The 18,941-nt window shown below is 35.6% G+C and overlaps 1 protein-coding gene, 1 long non-coding RNA gene and 1 other non-coding gene across 4 annotated transcripts in view; 1 reads left to right on the top strand and 2 right to left on the bottom strand.

Annotated features, from left to right (window-relative positions):
• Nucleotides 1-2,322: 2,322 nt before the first annotated feature.
• On the bottom strand, nucleotides 2,323-2,395 carry Trnar-acg (transfer RNA arginine (anticodon ACG)). Its single transcript has one exon. It is a non-coding gene; the product is annotated as a tRNA-Arg (tRNA).
• Nucleotides 2,396-5,573: 3,178 nt separating this feature from the next.
• On the top strand, nucleotides 5,574-8,036 carry LOC126855840 (innexin inx2). Its single transcript, XM_050603850.1, has one exon. It carries the CDS (start codon nucleotides 6,381-6,383, stop codon nucleotides 7,455-7,457), a length of 1,077 nt encoding a protein of 358 aa, XP_050459807.1. The 5' UTR covers nucleotides 5,574-6,380; the 3' UTR covers nucleotides 7,458-8,036.
• Nucleotides 8,037-8,205: 169 nt separating this feature from the next.
• LOC126855923 (uncharacterized) overlaps nucleotides 8,206-18,941 on the bottom strand; it is a 126,977-nt gene continuing 116,241 nt past the window's right edge. For both annotated transcript variants that reach the window (XR_007688300.1, XR_007688298.1), the window contains exons 3-4: nucleotides 15,096-15,189; nucleotides 8,206-12,512 (exon numbers count right to left, since the gene is read on the bottom strand). This is a non-coding gene — a long non-coding RNA (uncharacterized LOC126855923). The remainder of the gene's footprint in view (nucleotides 12,513-15,095; nucleotides 15,190-18,941) is intronic.

Here is an 18,941-nt window from a genome sequence, read left to right as displayed (position 1 = left end):
TATTTTTATTATTATTATATGTATATATTACATTATATTTTTTTATATATGTTATATATATATATAGTATTTCTTTCTCATATTGTATATCATATACCATTATAATTATACTATGGTGTCGTGATTCATATGATCAAATCATTATTCCTACATTTAGATTTTCTTGTCGGTACCATATACGCATACATATATTATATAATGTACAGCGAAAATAATGAATGAGAGAGCAAGACATATTTTATTGTAGCCAGCAGAATGCTAATAAATTTTCCTAAATACATATGTTATTCTCTCGTTTATCGGACCGTCGTATGAAGACGCGTACACGTCTCATTGTGCGAAGGTAACGAGAGAAGACTACAGGAGAGAGATCACCGGATTGCGGAGGTGGAAAACCAGAAAAACCGGCCCTTTCTCCTTTCTCTCTCTCTCTTTCTTCTTCTTCTCTTCGTCTTATCCTCGTTCCCCTCGACCGAGAGAAAGATAGAGTGGAGCTACAGGTACCCGTGCCAACTGATGCATCAAGAATCGTGCCGTGTCGACGCCTATCCGCAGACCACAGGTAAGAGAAACCCATCGCGCGCAGTCAAAAATTCTTGAGCTGATTCATAGGAACGCTCATGCGGCCACCAGTTTGTACCGCATTGCCGAAATTCCATTCGAAATTTGTCGACCTGAAATGACCGTTATTTTTAAGATACCAAATAACTCATTCAGGTGTTTAAAAGCCTGTAAAATTGGCGAAAATGTAATTAACAAGATATATATACAATACATTACAAGTAAAAAAAAATTGCATTTTGCGTATTAAATGTAAGATTGTATAATGCGAAGATATTTTTTCTTGTGTAAATATAAAATTTGTAGAAGAATGAAAGTAGAAATGTAGAAATACTAAAATTATAATTTCTTGAATTTATGTAGTTAAAATTTAGCACTTTATAATATATATATATATATATTGCATCTCGAGATAAAAATATCTCATAAAACTGTGTTAGAGAGAGAGAGAGTGTAACGGAGGTAGCGTGGGATAACATAATTAACAAGAGTTCATGATGACTTCATCTGGCCGAGCTTTTTTTTCAAGATGAATACAACTCCTGATATTTGAAATACCAAGAGGATTATTGACCTTGAATTTTGAAAGCGTACAACCGGAATTTTATTGTGAACGTTAATTAGATTATTATCAATGAAGCACGAATAAGTCTAAAAATATTATATATCCTTTTTTATTATTCTTTAACTTTTCAAAAAATTTTAAAAAAGAATTTCTACGATTTATTGGAAAAATTTATTAATATAATAATGTGGTTTTCTCTCTCTGACATGTAATTCTGTTACTTCATCTATTTTTGAATTATTAAATAACATTACGAAAGTCCACAAAGGGATTTATCCTTAATTAATGTAAACATTAAAGCATATCAAAATAACATATCAGAATACTGTCGGATTTTCTTATAATATAGTTAGTCCTTCTTGCTTTACTACTGTTTCTTGCATGCAGAGAAAGAATCAACGGCGATGGGTTAATTTATTTGACCCATCAGTGAATATTCTCGGCAGCAATTAGTATTGAATGCGATGTTGAATAAGTATTTTTTACACGTATTGCGTCTATGATAGCGGCAAAAGTATGCGCGATAAGATGACGATATAAAACTAAAACGATGTAGTCTTAACTCGGCTTACTCGTGTGAAATACAATAGTTTTGATAGAGAAATGATTTTGATATAAATATATTATAACAGATAACATTATATAGTTATATATCATACACATATACACACATACAAAATTGTTCAAATCATATACCAAAAAATATGAAATCAGTGTTTGAGAAATTAATTAATATGCAATATAAAATACATATTAATCATAGTCTATGATAGTCGATGATTAATGTCTATGATATTTATAGAATACATAGCTGAATTATTTGTGTGTGTGTAAAATTTTAAATTTAGCGAGTTTTATGAATTTGAAAAGGCGTCGTATATATTGGAAGATCACACCATAGTTATACTTTATCAAATATCTTCTGCTTCCCTTTTTCTTATCTGGAAATGAACTATTTTTTAAATATTCTAAGATATGTAACAATTTTTTAATAATTAAACAAATATTTTTTATTATTTCTAGAAAGAAAGATATTTTACTTCTATTATATTGATAAAAATCTCATATTTTTTATATATTAATAAACATTATTAATTTTTATTAATATTATTTTGTTTATATAACATTATATATATTTATTAAACATAACGCGCGCATTATATTTACATAATTTAAATTTAACAAAAAAAATTGTACGATCCTGCCAGGATTCGAACCTGGAATCTTCTGATCCGTAGTCAGACGCGTTATCCGTTGCGCCACAGGACCGTCCTTGAATGTACGCTTTTTATAATGGGTCAAATAATTCATACATTTATTATCTCTATAATTGTATAAAGTGAAATCATTGTTTTTAATTTGTCAAATTTAATGATTTCAGATCATCCAGCACATATTCCCTTGGATTTTGTCCACGTTTAAGTTCTATGTAAGATTACAATTCTTCTAATGATATATTTATTAAATTGTTCGAAAAATAATGGCTCTCCGATCGTTGTTTTCACATTTGAAATTTTACCTGAAATACAAATATAACTTTTCAAATTATATTAGAACAAAAGAATATAAAAAAGTAGTGTTTAAATTAATATTATTTTAAGAATGTAGACTCATAGAACTGAATGTTTCTTCAATGTTATCTCTGAGTCACAAGCACGTGCAAAATTACATGTAGTAATATATTTATTGTATATACTGTGACAATCTGTATATTATCTAATATTATAAGCTTATATATATATATATATATATATATATATAATGATTTTTATCTTATTGGTCTTGTTTCGTATATCAATAAGAACAGTTATAATTTCCTAGATTGCACGATACGAAATATGATTTATACCATATCAACATTTTTCACGATCAATTGATATCATTCTTTTATCAATGCTGAGTTGTAACTACATACAATTGTGTGTGTGAATCAGTTCGCATCGCATATCTCATAAAGAAAGAATATAAAAGCTTTTACTTCAGAAGCTACTTTCATAAGAAATATATTAGATTGTATAAGAAATGATAAATCACATCTAATAGATAATCACATACACACATTTCAATACCTTCCCCTTCTTACAGAATATTTTTCCGTTTTTTTTTTTTTTTTTTAAGCAATGTATGCAATATATTTTTCATTATTAAAAATAGGTACTAATCAAGTGAAAGAGAGAGAAAATAAAAAAAAAGAAATATATATATACGTATATATTAAATATGCAATTATGTAATTAAAGCAATTGAAATATCTGCACGAAATATTTGCAATTTTATAGATACGATGAAACCGAATATAAATTTTTCGGCATATATTACAGATAAATAAAGTAATTATTTATTCGCGTGCTTCGAAAAAACGGACTTAACCGGTTTTAAGTCCTTGCATTTTGTGACCTCTTCTTTAGAGCGCTACCACATAGGATTAAAGATCCTCGATTCTGCGGTGCAGCTCGCTGATTCATCCAAACTCGTGCCCGGAGCCTGGGTGAAGTCCTACCTGAACGGAAGATAACGAGATGGTTCGACGTGCTGTTCTACGAGATGACTCAAACAGCTGGCTCTATATTATTCCAACGTCTGATGCTTTCCCAACGAAATACGATAGGACTCTTTAGCGAGATAGCGTTATCCTGCTGACGATACTCGTGAACGACGATATATGAACATGATGTCTCGCGTAGAGGTATTCTTATATCCGTCTTCGATAGCCTAAGCGGTAAACTGTAATATAAATAGATTTAGCGAGAATAATTAATCAGCGTAGAGGCAGAGGCTTCATTACAATAGCTCTATATTTAGAATAATGTGTCTAATAATCATGAATGATTTACGATTCGGTGCACGAAATGAATGGAATTAACAATTGATGCACAATTATAGCAATTGTTATTACATGTTTATATAAACGTATGTTTCCTTGCATATTATTAAAAATATCCTATTTTGTTTAAATATATTTATTAATTGCTAATGAGCTAAAGGCTTATGCAATTAAAAATTATTTAAGCATATTGTGGTCGATATAAAATATTTGCGTGCAATACTTTTTTTTCTTTATAAATATTATGGAACTTTTGTAAAATAATTAACTATGCAAAAATCATAAAGTTATTAATAACACCATTATTTTATAATATTCATATTATATATAAGTTGTTATCTCTATACGTATATTCGGTTACTGGTTTTCTCGTATTCTTTTTGACAAAAAAAAAAGGTTTTTTTTAGAAAGCTCTTCGTATCGGGAAAAAATAGAAAAGGAAAAAGAGAAAAGGAAAGTAGGATTGGTGGGTTCTCCGAATTCCTCGGAGAATTATTATTAGATGCCATCGTTTATTATCATCTAGTATGCAGCTGCGCACCGTTATTATTATTATCACGCACGAATAGCAATAACTTTTTTATGTCACTTCGTAAGACCCGCGTGTATCTTTCGGGATAAACGTCAAACGACGGCGTGAGAGAGTTTTGCGGCAAACTACGTTTGGATAAGAAAGATATTATTATTGAGTCATGTTTTGTCATGCAACGTGCGTGTGTTACAAACAAAATGTAGCAGCACAATTTTTCGTCCATTTTCATTAAGTGGATTATGTCAGATTTTAAGGCGTAACAATCGCTGACCGACAGAAGGAAATTTAAAACAACTTGTTATGCCTTATCGCATAACAGGATATCATACGACACACTTGCTAACATATCTCTGTTTATTTTTCTTATCCTTTTCTATTGATTCATTCAGAATACATTGATTTAAAATTTGAAGATCTAAATTTAAAATTTAAAGATCTAAATTTCCTCTTGATTATATTTTAATTAAATTTTATACATACTTTAATAAAACATGTGGTTTTTATAATTTTATGTGATAAAAAGTTTAAAATATGTAAAATATAAATAAGAGTAAGAAAAAGATACTAAAAAACTTGTTTAAGAAACAAGTTTTGATGATCATTTATTATTAATATATTGATTAATATATCGTGCCTCTTTCTCTCTTTATATAACATGAATAAAAAAAATCCAGTTATTCATAATTAATATTCATCGATATTGATGCAATCCTTTCTCTCTCTCTCTCTCTCTCTCTCTCTTTCTCCCCGTTCTATCTAAAATAAATCAATTCGGGATTAGGAAAAATAATATTTCATAAAAATTATATTTATCTATCCAGAATAAAGACACAGAGAACTCTGACAAAACATTTCAATCATAATTGGCGCTAATCGATTAGACGCAAACGGAATAAAGTGCTTCGAGAATCCCACGCTCCCGCAGCCTCAGTAGTCAGTCGCCATGGTAACAACCATGCCAAGAGTCATGCCGCCGTCGCGCTGAAGCGAACGACAGTGCCCGAGATCCGCCGAAGTCTGCCGAACGCGATCCGAGAGCCACCGAGCGAGCCAGCCGAGCGGCGAGCGTCGACAGGATAGAGCGGGAGCGCGTCGACGGGATTACCTCGACGTGAAAGGAGAGACAAGGACGGACCTATAGCGTTAGGAGGGTGAACAGGAGAGTAGTCGGTATTGTGTAGGTGGGGACAGAGTCTCCCTGCCGCGCCGCAGAAGCAACGCGGACGGGACAGTTCTTGGTCCCCGACCGGCCTGTAAGCCAGAAGACGGGAGAGAGAGAGAATCGCGTAGCGTGCGAGCGAGACGGGATAAGAGTCAGCGGGGGAGAGCTAGAGAGGGTGAAATAGAAAGAGAGAGAGTGTGTGTGTGTATGAGAGAGAGAGAGAGAGAGAGCAGGGAAAAGGGAGTAGCAGCTCGTGGAACGCCGTGTCCTCGCGTGCCTTGTGTCGCGTCTCGAGCGCAGCCATTACGGCAGAACCGCTCGGTGACGCTTGTAACTAACGTGGTGTGTAGTAGACGCGACAATAGCGTGGTCCGTTGTGTTGCGCGCGTGAACGTCGCCGCCGTTACGTAGTATACGAGTTTGTATCAGAGGCGCACGTGTGCCAGAGTCCGAGCGAATTAACGCCGCCGCCGCCGCTGCCGCTACCGAAGGGGTTGGCGAGTGTGAAACGAGGAAGCGCGGAAGCTGCCGAGCGCGCACGAGGCTCGTCGCGTCGTGTGGAAGCTTCACGAAGGACCGTACAAAACGAATTCGGTTTGTGACCGGACCGCTGAGTGGCTCGGACGAGGACGATTACGTGCGCGCGCGCGTCTCTGTGTGTGTGTACGTACGGGTGGTTAAGGAAAAATCCAAGGAATTGAGATAAGGAAGAAGGAGAGTAACAACAGCCGCCACCATGTTTGACGTGTTCGGTTCCGTGAAGGGGCTGCTGAAGCTCGACTCGGTGTGCATTGATAACAATGTGTTCCGATTGCATTACAAGGCCACCGTGATCGGACTCATCATCTTCTCCCTGCTGGTGACCTCCCGGCAATACATCGGTGACCCGATCGACTGTATCGTAGACGAGATACCGCTCCACGTGATGGACACCTACTGCTGGATCTACTCGACCTTCACGATCCCGGATCGAACCGGCATCGTCGGCAAGGACCTAGTGCAGCCGGGGGTCGCCGCGCACGTCGAGGGCGAGGATGAGGTAAAATATCACAAGTACTATCAGTGGGTCTGCTTCACCCTCTTCTTCCAAGCGATCCTCTTCTACATACCGCGTTACCTATGGAAGACATGGGAAGGCGGTAGGATCAAGATGCTGGTGCTGGATCTCAATTGCCCGGTGGTGAGCGAGGACTGTAAAAGCGATCGGCGTAAACTGCTGGTCGATTACTTTACCTCGAACCTGCACTCGCAGAATTTCTACGCCTATCGCTTCTTTCTCTGCGAGCTGCTGAATTTCGTCAACGTCGTCGGCCAGATATTCTTCATAGACTTCTTCCTGGACGGTGAGTTCACCACTTACGGCTCCGAGGTCCTCAGATTCACGGAGATGGAACCCGAGGAGCGTATGGATCCCATGTCACGGGTCTTCCCCAAGGTAACGAAATGCACATTCCACAAATATGGTGCGTCCGGCACGGTGCAGAAGTTCGACGGTCTTTGCGTGCTGCCGCTCAACATCGTCAACGAGAAGATCTACGTATTCCTCTGGTTCTGGTTCATCATCCTATCGATCCTGAGCGGCCTCAGTCTTCTCTATCGCGCGGCGGTTGTACTCGGCCCGAAGCTCCGCATGGTGCTGTTGCGAGCTCGCTCGCGTCTTTCGCCGCAGGACCAGATCAAAACCATCAGCGACAAGTGCCAGATTGGCGACTGGTTCGTTCTCTATCAGCTCGGCAAGAACATCGATCCCTTGATCTACAAGCAGCTCATCGCTGACCTCGCGACCAAGCTCCAGGGGAAGGAGAACGTGTAACTCGCCCAACCATTCGATCCGGAAAGGGCCTCTTCGAGGTCCGGAGAAGTCCTCCGCAGGAGGATTTCTCGTCTCTTCTCCTAGAGCAATGCCTCTTGCTCGATAGCGAGAGGAAGCGAACGGTAGGACCGTCTCCAGATTAGAGACTAGAAAGAGAGAAAGAGAGCCATATCGATTATCGCGGATACAAGTACTGAGAAGACGAGGATTGGAGGAATTAGCGTCTTAGGCCGAATTGCACCGGCGGGATTTCCTCCAACGTACTTGGCAGATTGATTATTTTCTATTTCTTTCTGTAGTAGTATTTTTTACATATAATATAGATAAAGAAAAGAGAGAGGGAGGGGGAAGATCTCGAGATAATTTCGGACTTTAGTTTTACTTTCAGTGATTTTTAGATTTTCGAATTAACAAAGATCATCCAGGATATTCTGAATCAGTTCGATCGACCTTCATTATCGGATTAATAATTTATGTAGGCTTCGCGTTTTAGGATTCATATGTCGGTAAAGAAGTGAGATTTAGTCAATTGAGATTAATCGCTTAACAAAAATTGGGATTGATAAAAAAAAAAAAGAATTATTACTTTCTCAATATCGTACGTAGATAATTAATAATTTTATTATTAACATAGAGTTTAAGTCGCTTTCTTTCTTTTCTTTTTTTACCCGAGCTTACAATTCTTATTCCGAAATGAGAGACAAAGAGGAAACATTTTACGTCAGTGCAATTCGGTCTCGGTAGTTAGTTGTTTTTTTTTTTTTTTTCTTTTTTTCTCTTAGACCAAGATTTTTTTTATATCTCGCCGTTCCTCTCTTTTGCGCGAGAGTACACGCTTCCATTCCAGGTAGGTTTACAGTCGAGACAAAGCGTTGCTGTTCGCCGCCCGTCCTCCTCGCCTCTCCTCTTCGCCTTCGCGTCGAACTCTCCTCGTCTTTGGATCCTTTCACAATCGTTCGGAGAGTTTCCCATCGATTTTACATCCGCCTATTCCATTCTATGCGTTTCTATGCATTTTTTCTTTATTTTATTTCACTCTTAGATTTTCTCGAGCAAGGTTTCGACTCTAATATCGAGCTTTTATCGTTTAATGCTTATTAATTTAATTTTCATATATCGTGTGTTTTTTGCAATATGCGTAGTAATGACGAGGAGATTTTGAATTCTTATAATAAATATTCATTTTTTTTTCTTTTTTTAATCGAAGCTTTTTCTTTTTCACGAGAAAATATAAATAGATTGCAAAAAATAGAAATTATTCTTCTTTATTTTTATAAATTTCAAACTTCCGATCAATGCACTTGCAGAAAACACGCGGTTTTTTTTGCGTATATACTTACGAGGCAAGTTGAATGATCATTTGACTCATTTGTCAATGACTCATTATTTAAATAATCGTGCGATTCGACTAATTTTTTCAGCGATTTAATTTATATTTTTATATAACCCAATTATAATAAGTAATTGAAATTAATTGAGAGTTTAAAAAATTATTCCATTATTCGTTCATTCTTGGTCTAATTAATAGCCAAGTAAAAAAAAAAAAATTAAAAAAGCCAATTTATTGCTCTGCGCGAGTTTTTATTCACACGTGTATTTTGCGGCAAAGTGTACATAATGTTGCAATAAAGTTTGCGGATAAGGCCCCTCGTAACACGAACGTCCTATGGTCATATGTATGCACGCAGAGAATAAAAATCCCGGTCTTCCGCGAAGCGCTTCACCGCCTTGTAAGCGTGTTCATTCGTTCCTTGCTTGCATTCCTACGAGTCTCGAAGCGAACGTCTTGTTCGTGATGGAACGACCTGCCTTGTAAGAATAATACGTGCCGAACGAGAAAATCTAAGAGACAGAGGAGTTTCATTGTCCCTTTTCTCGGAACATTTTTCGGCTTTATACCGCGTCAAATCTAGACAAAAGCTGCCTTTTGACAAAAACGAGAAGAGAGAGAGTGAGAGAGAGAGAGAGAGAGAAGAAGCACCTGTGAAAGAGCTTAAAAGAGCGCGAGGTCCTCCCGGCACTCTCGGAAACCTTCGTTCGTTAGACTTGGATCGTGTGATAAACCGGGGGACGGCGCGTTATCTCTTATTAGCGTTATCAATTCTCTCGCTTCATTTTCCTTGCTACTCTTTTTTTTTGGTTTCCTGTCGAAAGCTGAATGTACATCTCGAGCTCGACAGAGAGAGATAAGATTGTCCAACGATAAATATCTAATACTTGAATACGGGATAGGATGTATCTGAGACAGAGAGATTCTTATTCGTGTCTGCGAAGAGTTCGCGTATTTATCGTAAAAGATTCAGCATCCTTTACACGAACTCTCATTTATATCTCTGTCACAATTTATAATTATACATGTTTTCGATCGCTCTTTCATGTAAGAGAATCTCATGCGCCGCCCCTCGCAAACCCTAACTTGTGGTTTCTTTACGCTATTATTGATTACTTTGATCTTTCTTATATTTTAAAAGTGTAAGAAAACATATGTATATTATAGCTATAATAGAGAGAAAAAAAAATTCTTTTGTACATGTATATGAGCATAGAGAGAACATGAGAATGAGAAAGAGAAGGGAGGAGGGAGAATCAAGCGTATGTGTGTGTGTGTGTGTGTGTGTGTGTGTGTGTGTGTGTGTGTGTAAGTGTAGATATTAACGCGCGTCCGTCTTCCTCGTATTTCATCATTCCACGCCCTGAAAGACATACGCACAATTTTATTAAACTATGTCGTAACTAGATTACAATTGTTACACTGTCTCTTGCGTCTCCGTATTCTTTCTATCTATTTTTTATAATATAAAATTAATGTATACCGAGGGGCCACGTGTTGTAACGTACATAAGAGATGTTTGATATTCTTCGTTAATTCTCTTTTATGATACAAATTTATGATGTAAAAGTGATACGTATGGAGGGACCAAGCTGGAACAAGCTTTATACAAGCGTTCCTTAAATCTATCATTTTTCGCCTTATAAGACTGGGATATCACGTGAGAATCGGCGATTATAGTACTATTGTAATACTGTAACGACGCTCCAATACAATGCTGTCACGCAGATATCTTTAGGCGTAAAAAGAAATATTCAAATTATTATATCTAAACAATTTACAGATGTAATTTCATAAATGATAAGATTCAATTGTCGTTTGTCCATCGACATAAAGTTTGAGGCGATAGTTTTGATACTTCGTACAGATATAAATAATGAGAAGCGCTATTTTTTACTGTTCGCATATTTTATACATAGCTTTTAGGCGCAATGTATTCGTTTTAATATCCCGTTGACATGTATGCGTATGCGTGTGTGTCGCATGGAATACCTAATATCGTATTCCGATCCGAGTACGTTGACTTGCTTGTATTATTCGAAGATAGAAGCCGAAACAGCTTTTATGGTACCGTTGCCGACGATTCTTTTCGTAAGGAACCGCATGTGGAAGATGTTGATAGCCCATTGACAACGCACTAAAGACGATCATCAAAGTTATATCAAGATAGCAATATCGAGATAACATGATTATAAAGGGCTTATAACGTTTACGATATGGTACTAGTGTTCAAAATGTGCGATACTAAAAGCTCGTGATATATTTACTGTAGAAAACCGATACGATCGGCCTAATACAATTCGTGTCTTCTTATCTTAATCTTGTATAGACACAATTGTAAATGAAAAATGACATCACAATTTCTCATATCTTTTTATCAGAGAGTATAATAAAAGTTTAATAAAGATTTCTTTATAAAAAAAAAAAAGACAATAAATTTACAAATGTGCAATTTGAAAACAAAGAATTCCGAAAATTTTCCGTTTTTTAGGAACCGTCAATCTGATATTAGCGTGTCAGAATAAATTTTTACGGTACGTAATATAGATATTCCGATATATCTCATGGCATTATAACGGCCTCAGTCCTGGTTCGAACGCGGTAAACGCCTGCCTTTCGCGGTAAATATGTGTGAAGCATACGAATGGATAGTTGTAGCGCTACGGAATTTTATTAAAGAGAGGAAGGGAGAGAAAAAAAAAAAACACTCGTGACACACGCGATTTATAGATACATTATTCGCTTCTCCGCCATCTAGAACATTCCCTCTTTGAGAGATATCTCTGCTCAAAGTAAGACTGCCAGGTAAACGAAACATTTTTTTGCTCGTCGCCGATGATTTTATATCACTTTTAGATGTATACGCGAGATGTAGATTTATTATTACAGTACACAACGCCGTTATCCGCTATTATATATTGCGTTGCTTTGCTCGATTTGTTAATTTTTTGATTGAAAAACGCTAGAATCTTTTGCATAATATTAATATATATTTCTCTCCTTTGTCGGAATGAGCGTTTCCTTTTTCGTCTCGCTTTATATTTTTTGCGGCAATAATAATTGTCTTGATCAATATATGCTTTTCATTCCTTCAATTTATTTCCTAGAAAAATGATGAGACGTGATGTGAGTTACGCCTAATAATAAGTGCCTGGTTAGCGTTAGGTATAAAGTACATTCCTTTCGATAATTAATAAATATAATATTCCAGTAAAGTCTATCTGTTGTTTCTGAAATGATGCACTTTTTGCTGTACTCATTTATTTTTGCTCTGCGAAATTTATTTACAGAAATTGATATTGTCAGTTTAATAGAATTTTTCAATTAAAAAAAATAATAATAATAATAAAAGGTTGTGTAGTTTGCGAAACTGTGCCAACATTCCGCCGTTATCAAGCTTGATGAAAGATATTGAAAATTAAATTGAAATTAAAATAGATATAAACAATGTTTGGTAATTTGTGTGTGAAACTGCAGTTGCACAGAGTCAAGTAAAGAGGGATACCTCCTTTTCTAAACGAGAAGAATGAATTATCCCGCGACTAGATAATTACATATTGTATAATTCATCACCAAAAGTGCCTGCATCCTGCCAAGCGTAGATAAGAACTCTCGCTTCCTTTCGCTCGCAATTTTACGATACGGCGCTTCCAGCGGTAGATGCAATGTGACACATCGATACTGTATTAATGACATACATTACTCTGCCCAATTTCCATTTATATCTGAAAAAGAAAGAAAAAGATATATTATAAATATATATATAGTATATTATATAATATAAATATATAGAGGAAAGAGAGAGAGAGAGAGAAGGAAAGTATCTCTTTGCGGAAAGAGATACACGAATTATATATATAAATATATTATATATGAATATAGTATAGTATATACATATCTTCAAATATATCGATTTGCAGAGCACATAGTAATCTATAGATAAAGGCGAGATTGATGCATTGCCTTCTTTATACTTTAGAATTTTTTTTTTCTTATTTGTCGTTAAATATTTACAAAAATAATTAAAAGTAAGAGAGACAATACCTATACTATCTGCGATATGATGATGGGGCTTAAGAAACCGGTAGCCGTACACGTCGTTAAACGACGTTCATGTCACGGGTTTTTTGTCCGTGATCGAGGGGTATAATTCAAGCCAATTCTCTACTTTCGATGCTACAGACGCGAGGAAAAAAAAAATTGTATTCCACGCCAGTCGCCATCGTACAGCGAAAATGCGGTATGTGCGTCATTTTCGTGCGTGTGTGCGCGGCATCGGAATTTGATTTCGAAATTATTACCCCTCCCCGGGGGCTCCAATCGCCGCGATTAAGAATAACGTATTAAGGAGCGAGGGGCACATCGCGGCGTACACTCGAAGGACGAAGGGCAACCGTCGCATAGGAAATTATATATTCTTATATATGTGTATCTTTTACTTATTATAATATCGTCTTCGCACTTCGAGCCACGCGTGATATTTATAATGTGCGGCCAGAGAACACACTGCCCTCCTAAGGAATGAATGTTATATATATACATAAATATATATATATATATATATATATTTTAATACGAAATGTTTTCTTGAAGTTAAACTAATAAACATCAACGATTATAAGCAATGATCATCTTGTTGCCATTTGTTTTGACATTTCTCTCTTGGTGACCTCGTTTCCCTCTTCTAATGGTTCATGCAATGATAATAGACGGGCGGATTTACTAGGTCAATGGTAAGTAAGGACGTGGGTGGATGTATAAAAGAGGAAAACTTGTTTGTAGAATCCATTATTCGTTTTTATTAGGATAGAGAATGCGTTAAGAATATGTGTTCTTTTAATGATAAGGATATAATTTTCCAAACTTTTTCAACTTTGATTGTAAACTTTGATTTTTTCGGAAATTTACAGATTATTTATTAATTTGAGAAAACTCATTATTTAATATAAGTTTTTAACATTTAAAATTAAGATAGAAATAAGTTTAAGCTTAAACAATTTAAATCACACAAGTAAATTTGATGATTTGCATTTTTATTTTTTACTTGAATTATATTTTTAAAATTATATGTAATACACGTATACAAAAATGTTTCAGTTATCGAACTGTAAAAAATATAAAATAATCTCTTAATTTAAGTTCTTTTAATTCCAGTCATCTTTAGACCATAAGAAATGCATAATGCAAATGTGCGGGCGTTTCCTTTTAAATTCAATATTAATGGAATGCCGAGCAAACGATCCAGCAGTTAACGCGAATAATCGTGAGCATTATTACGGCAATTAATAATAATTAAGATGCGAACGAAGACAGACATAAAGATCGTAATCGAGGCTTAAAGCTACGTACATCTGCCGATATATCTCCCGTTCTCTCTAATTATTAGAAACGACATAATCGGAACCTATAAAATCAGTTCGTAAACTGCAAACTGCGGCGACCCTGCGTCCCGATTCATTCCTACTTACACAGCCCCGATTTCATTACGCTTCGCGTCACGAACGCATAAATGCGAGGACACGTGACGAGAGGAGGAGGATTTTTGCACGTGCGTGTGCTGATGGCGATTAACTAACCGGGGACCGGACAGTGCACATCGCTCGCCCGCGTTCGAGGTCCAAGCAATTGTACACAAATGGCCCTCCCGCCCTATCGTCAGGTGCGTTATTGCACTTGAACCGCATTAGCGGACCAAATTCTCTCTCCTCCCCCTCACCCCTCGCGTACAAAATTGACCGTCATTATCCGAAGGGGGGAAATTATCGTGAGCCTGAAACATTCCGCCGAGCAATTTCGGTGTGCAACATCGAAGCGTCAATATGTATTAGCGATTATTATCAGTATTGGGTTTTTTATTTATTTTATTTAATTAGCCCTCGCTAATTGCCACTTACGCGATACTCGTTAAACTGTTGCTTAACGGTTCGCGTTTGCTTAAAACTAATTTCGAACTTTTCCCTTGAATTTATCCAATACGTCATTCTGTATGTAACAAAGCAAGAGCATTATTATTATAATTACTTTTTTTAAGAGAAAAAATGAATTTAGTATCTTTTAATAGAAATTTCATTGTAATTACCTTTTAAAAAAAATTAAGTTTAGAATTTATATTTTTTTTTCTTAAATAAAAACTTTACGATCAAATTTGTACGAAAATACCGTTAAATAAATTAAAATTACAGACGATTTTTTTCATAGATAATTTTTGTTTTATCTAATCGCATCTTATGTGAAAGTTATTTTATTAAAAGCTTTCATAAATATGTGGAATGCAAGATACATCGCCAGTAATATTCATTTGGCCTCACCTAATGAATTCCCGACAGCAAATCGCTCACAAATTACAGATAAGTGCCGACAGAAACGGGAATTATACATTCCAGAATGGGAAGCCGATGATTTCTGAAACAAACGTATATGTCCAATTTATTTTTCTACACAAAATATACGACTTAAAAAAATGGATATAAATATTTCAGCGCAGATGAATTTATGCATCCGGATTTTTTGAGTCATTCGCGACTTCGAAAAAACAAATAAATTTTAGACGTGTAAATGAGCGAAAAAAGAAAAAAAATTCTTGCAACATCTTTTCTTAAAACGTAATTATCTATCTCTATTATCGTATGTATTTATCTATGAAGAATTAATATAATGATTCACGGTGAAAGCTTTTTCTACGAGCCATTGCACTGACTTCTTGTGTTAAGTTACTAAACAAATTTATTAAATATTTTTTAGTTATTTTCGGCGATAATTGATACAAATATTCTATTAATTTACAATAATGTTTGCAATAACGCATCTGCTTTTCTGTAAAAAATTATCTGGAATATAAAAAAAATACATATATACGTGGAAAAAAAAAAAAAAAATGTTCCGGCCAAACTTTGGAATTTTACGGGAAATTTAATTCCCAACAAAACGTTTCCTCTAAACATGGAACGTATTTCCTATAAACGTTTAGACCCACTCTGTATATACATGTATACAAAATAATATGATAAGAAAATAAACAGAAATAAAAAAGACTGATGCAACCGATTCGCTGAGCGGCCTGAATTCTATGGATTTCCGTATAAATCCGTCCCTGGATGAATCTCGAATCGGTGCCGTGCCGATTTAGATGAAATACCGGCCGAGCCGGTAGAATGTAGCCTCCGGTGCTCGTCGAGCGTACGTACATGCGGTACGCAACGTAAGACACGCTCAACATGGACGGGCGAGGACAGACCCTTTCTTTCGAGGACTCGTTCGCTCTGACCGGCGGCTCGACTCGACTCGCCGGGGCCAATGGCCGGTCAAAGTCCCACCTTCGACGTTTGCCAGTTTTTGCCCTCCCCCTTCCTCCCCTCGTGTCCATCCTCGGGCACCTCTTCGCCTGGTATAGCGAGCGAAGAGCTCTCAACCCTTTTAACATCGTCTTCCATATAACTCGCCGTGGTCCGAACTTCTTTCTTGTGCACGGTGACCTGATCAAGGAGAAGGAAGGGCCTCGTCAAATCAGTGACGATGAGCACCCCGAGATCCGTTCGAGAATCTCACGGTTCGGAGATAAATCCTGATCGAATTAAAATTTATATATAAATGTTGAAGAGACGAGATGATTATATCCATCTCTATGAATCGCAACCATTTTATCAAGATCTAAAATTAAATTCGATGGTTCAATATTTTTTCTTTTTTTTTTTTTCGAAGTGATAACGACATTTCGGTGAGATATGTCTTAATTTCTAAATCTCTTATACGATGTACATATATCTATATTTCAAAGCCAATATTTGATATATTAATTCTCGGAATGGATCGATGAATCAAGATTTACTTTACAACGGGCATTGTAGGAGGGGATCTGGGAAAGAACACGACAGAAATTCCAGCCGGCTTCCGAGAGCGGCTATGAGCGAGCCTCGGATTAGCAACTGACACCTTGCATAAGCGTAAGAATATGTAATGCATGCAACGAGCACGTACGAGCTCAGGTTGCTTTTGTATATCGTATTCGTGTATCGTATCGTGAGTAGGTATCGTTCCTATGATTCGTTCGTTAATAGCTGGATTTGTAATTAGAGCTCGTTATGCGCCGGGAAACTAGATACATTCGCCAAGAATTAACCGAAGATCTTGCAATTTCAGTTTTAATTAATGGACATGTTATAGGATATAATATTACATACGGACCATCCATTAGTAAAGATATAAAGACTCGAAAGAAATAATATTTTATTCGTGCAGAAAAATCAATTATATTCTCAGCAAATAACTGTTTTGCACGAATCTGTTTATTGATAAATGATTCACATCTCCAACATTACGTCACATTATATACGTCACACTGTAATACGTGTATGATTATAAATTCAAAATAAAATAAGATTGTAATATCTCTCCCCCCTTTTATTTGCTCTTTTCATTAATATTTTAAGTAGCCATTAAATCGTCAAATAAGTCAAATAGCCATTAATTTGATCGAGCAAATATAAACTATTTCAGATTAATTTATTCCATTATCTTGTCCACAATTTTTTCCTGTCTTTCTTCGTCTTCTCATCACGTTCCATAAAATATGCTAATTCATTTCGCAATGAGAAATTTACTTAAGGTTTCAAATACCACGATGTTAAAAAAAAAAAAGTATTGCGCATATTTGTAACTCCATCTGTTTTCTAAAATTCAATAACAATTAAAGTTATAAATAAAATCTATGCATTTGTTCACTAAACGATTGACGATAGATATTTTATTTCTAGCATAAATGTTGTGCCACTTTTCGTTACCTCTTGTAATTTTAAATTCTCCACTGAGAATTTTATTCACGTCCTTCTAAAGATGAGCAAACTCACGTTCCCCGTCCAATTCTGAAAATGCTGCTTGTCAGTCATGTTACACAATGTAACGTGACCGCTCCAACGTTTTATTATTCCGATCTAGTCGTTAACGTCGGATTACTGTCTGCTCGCGTTTTATGTATGCTTAGTTCGCGACGATTCGTCATAGATCAACATTTTCTTAGAGATAAATACAGCATGGCATGCGTGAAATCACACTGCGTGTAACGAGCGCATTATTGTATCACATGGCTTTCTAATTTATTGATGCTGTATGCGAATGCTTTTTCATGACACTAACGTAATGCAAATAAACGTATGATGTTATATCGTATAAATTCGCAAATTGGATTTATATAATTATTGTTATTATATATAAAATTTCCTGTTTTGATTAATAATTTCATATAAAAGTAAAAATACATTTTAATGTACTTTATATGAGGTAGACTAGATAATTTTATCAAGAAAGATATGGCTAAGCTATGTCTAAACAATGCCAAGTTTCTGATAAAAGCTGTAATATTTCCTCAGCAATTCTGTTGTCACCACTTATTTATGATATATATGACAGTTGGACTCGATCTGTTATCTCTTTGTAAGCATTTAACATCCTGGAAATTTGAAAATGTAGTTTAGTTTTTAAAAGAGAATACTCTATATTAATAATTCATATAAAATATGCAAAGAATGCCTGTGTGTGCAAAAATATATTTACACATAAATAAAATCTTTATGACTTTTGACTAAAAAACTATATATATATTTTGTATATATAAATGCATTTGAAGTATCTAAGAATTTAATCTCATATCATTAAGATTCCAAAAAAAGATTACAATAAAGATGTTGACGTGAAAAGATTATTTTTTTCAAACTAAATATAAAAATATTATTTAATAAAATAATTTGACTAGAGATTTTTGCTTATCTTTGCCATTTATATTATTTTCTTCACATCGTTTTCATTTATTTTTAATTTTACAAGAAGAGATGCTATGCTTCTTGAGAGAAAGCTTCTTGATATTTTCCTCCTATTGAAATCTATTGTTTCATTATCCGCAAAGGGAGAAGAGTGTCTGCGAAGAGCTTCCTTATCATGAAAAACGACGAAACATATAGGTCATAGGTCGTTTCGCAACAATCCACATTCTTTGCTAAAATATTATCACTAAATTGTGAATCAGTATAACATAGACTCATTATTCTCTCTCTCTCTCTTTCTCTCTCTCTCTCTCTCTCTTTCTTTCTCTCTCTTTGCCGACTCGCCGCTGCGACTTGTGATTATGCCTTTACGCCATTTAATTTCTGCTATCTGCTCTTATC

Source organism: Cataglyphis hispanica, chromosome 2 (genome assembly GCF_021464435.1).
Source record: "Cataglyphis hispanica isolate Lineage 1 chromosome 2, ULB_Chis1_1.0, whole genome shotgun sequence".
Classification (NCBI taxonomy): domain Eukaryota; kingdom Metazoa; phylum Arthropoda; class Insecta; order Hymenoptera; family Formicidae; genus Cataglyphis; species Cataglyphis hispanica.
The sequence above is the reverse complement of the archived record's forward strand: the minus strand, read 5'-3'. Positions and strand labels throughout refer to the sequence as shown.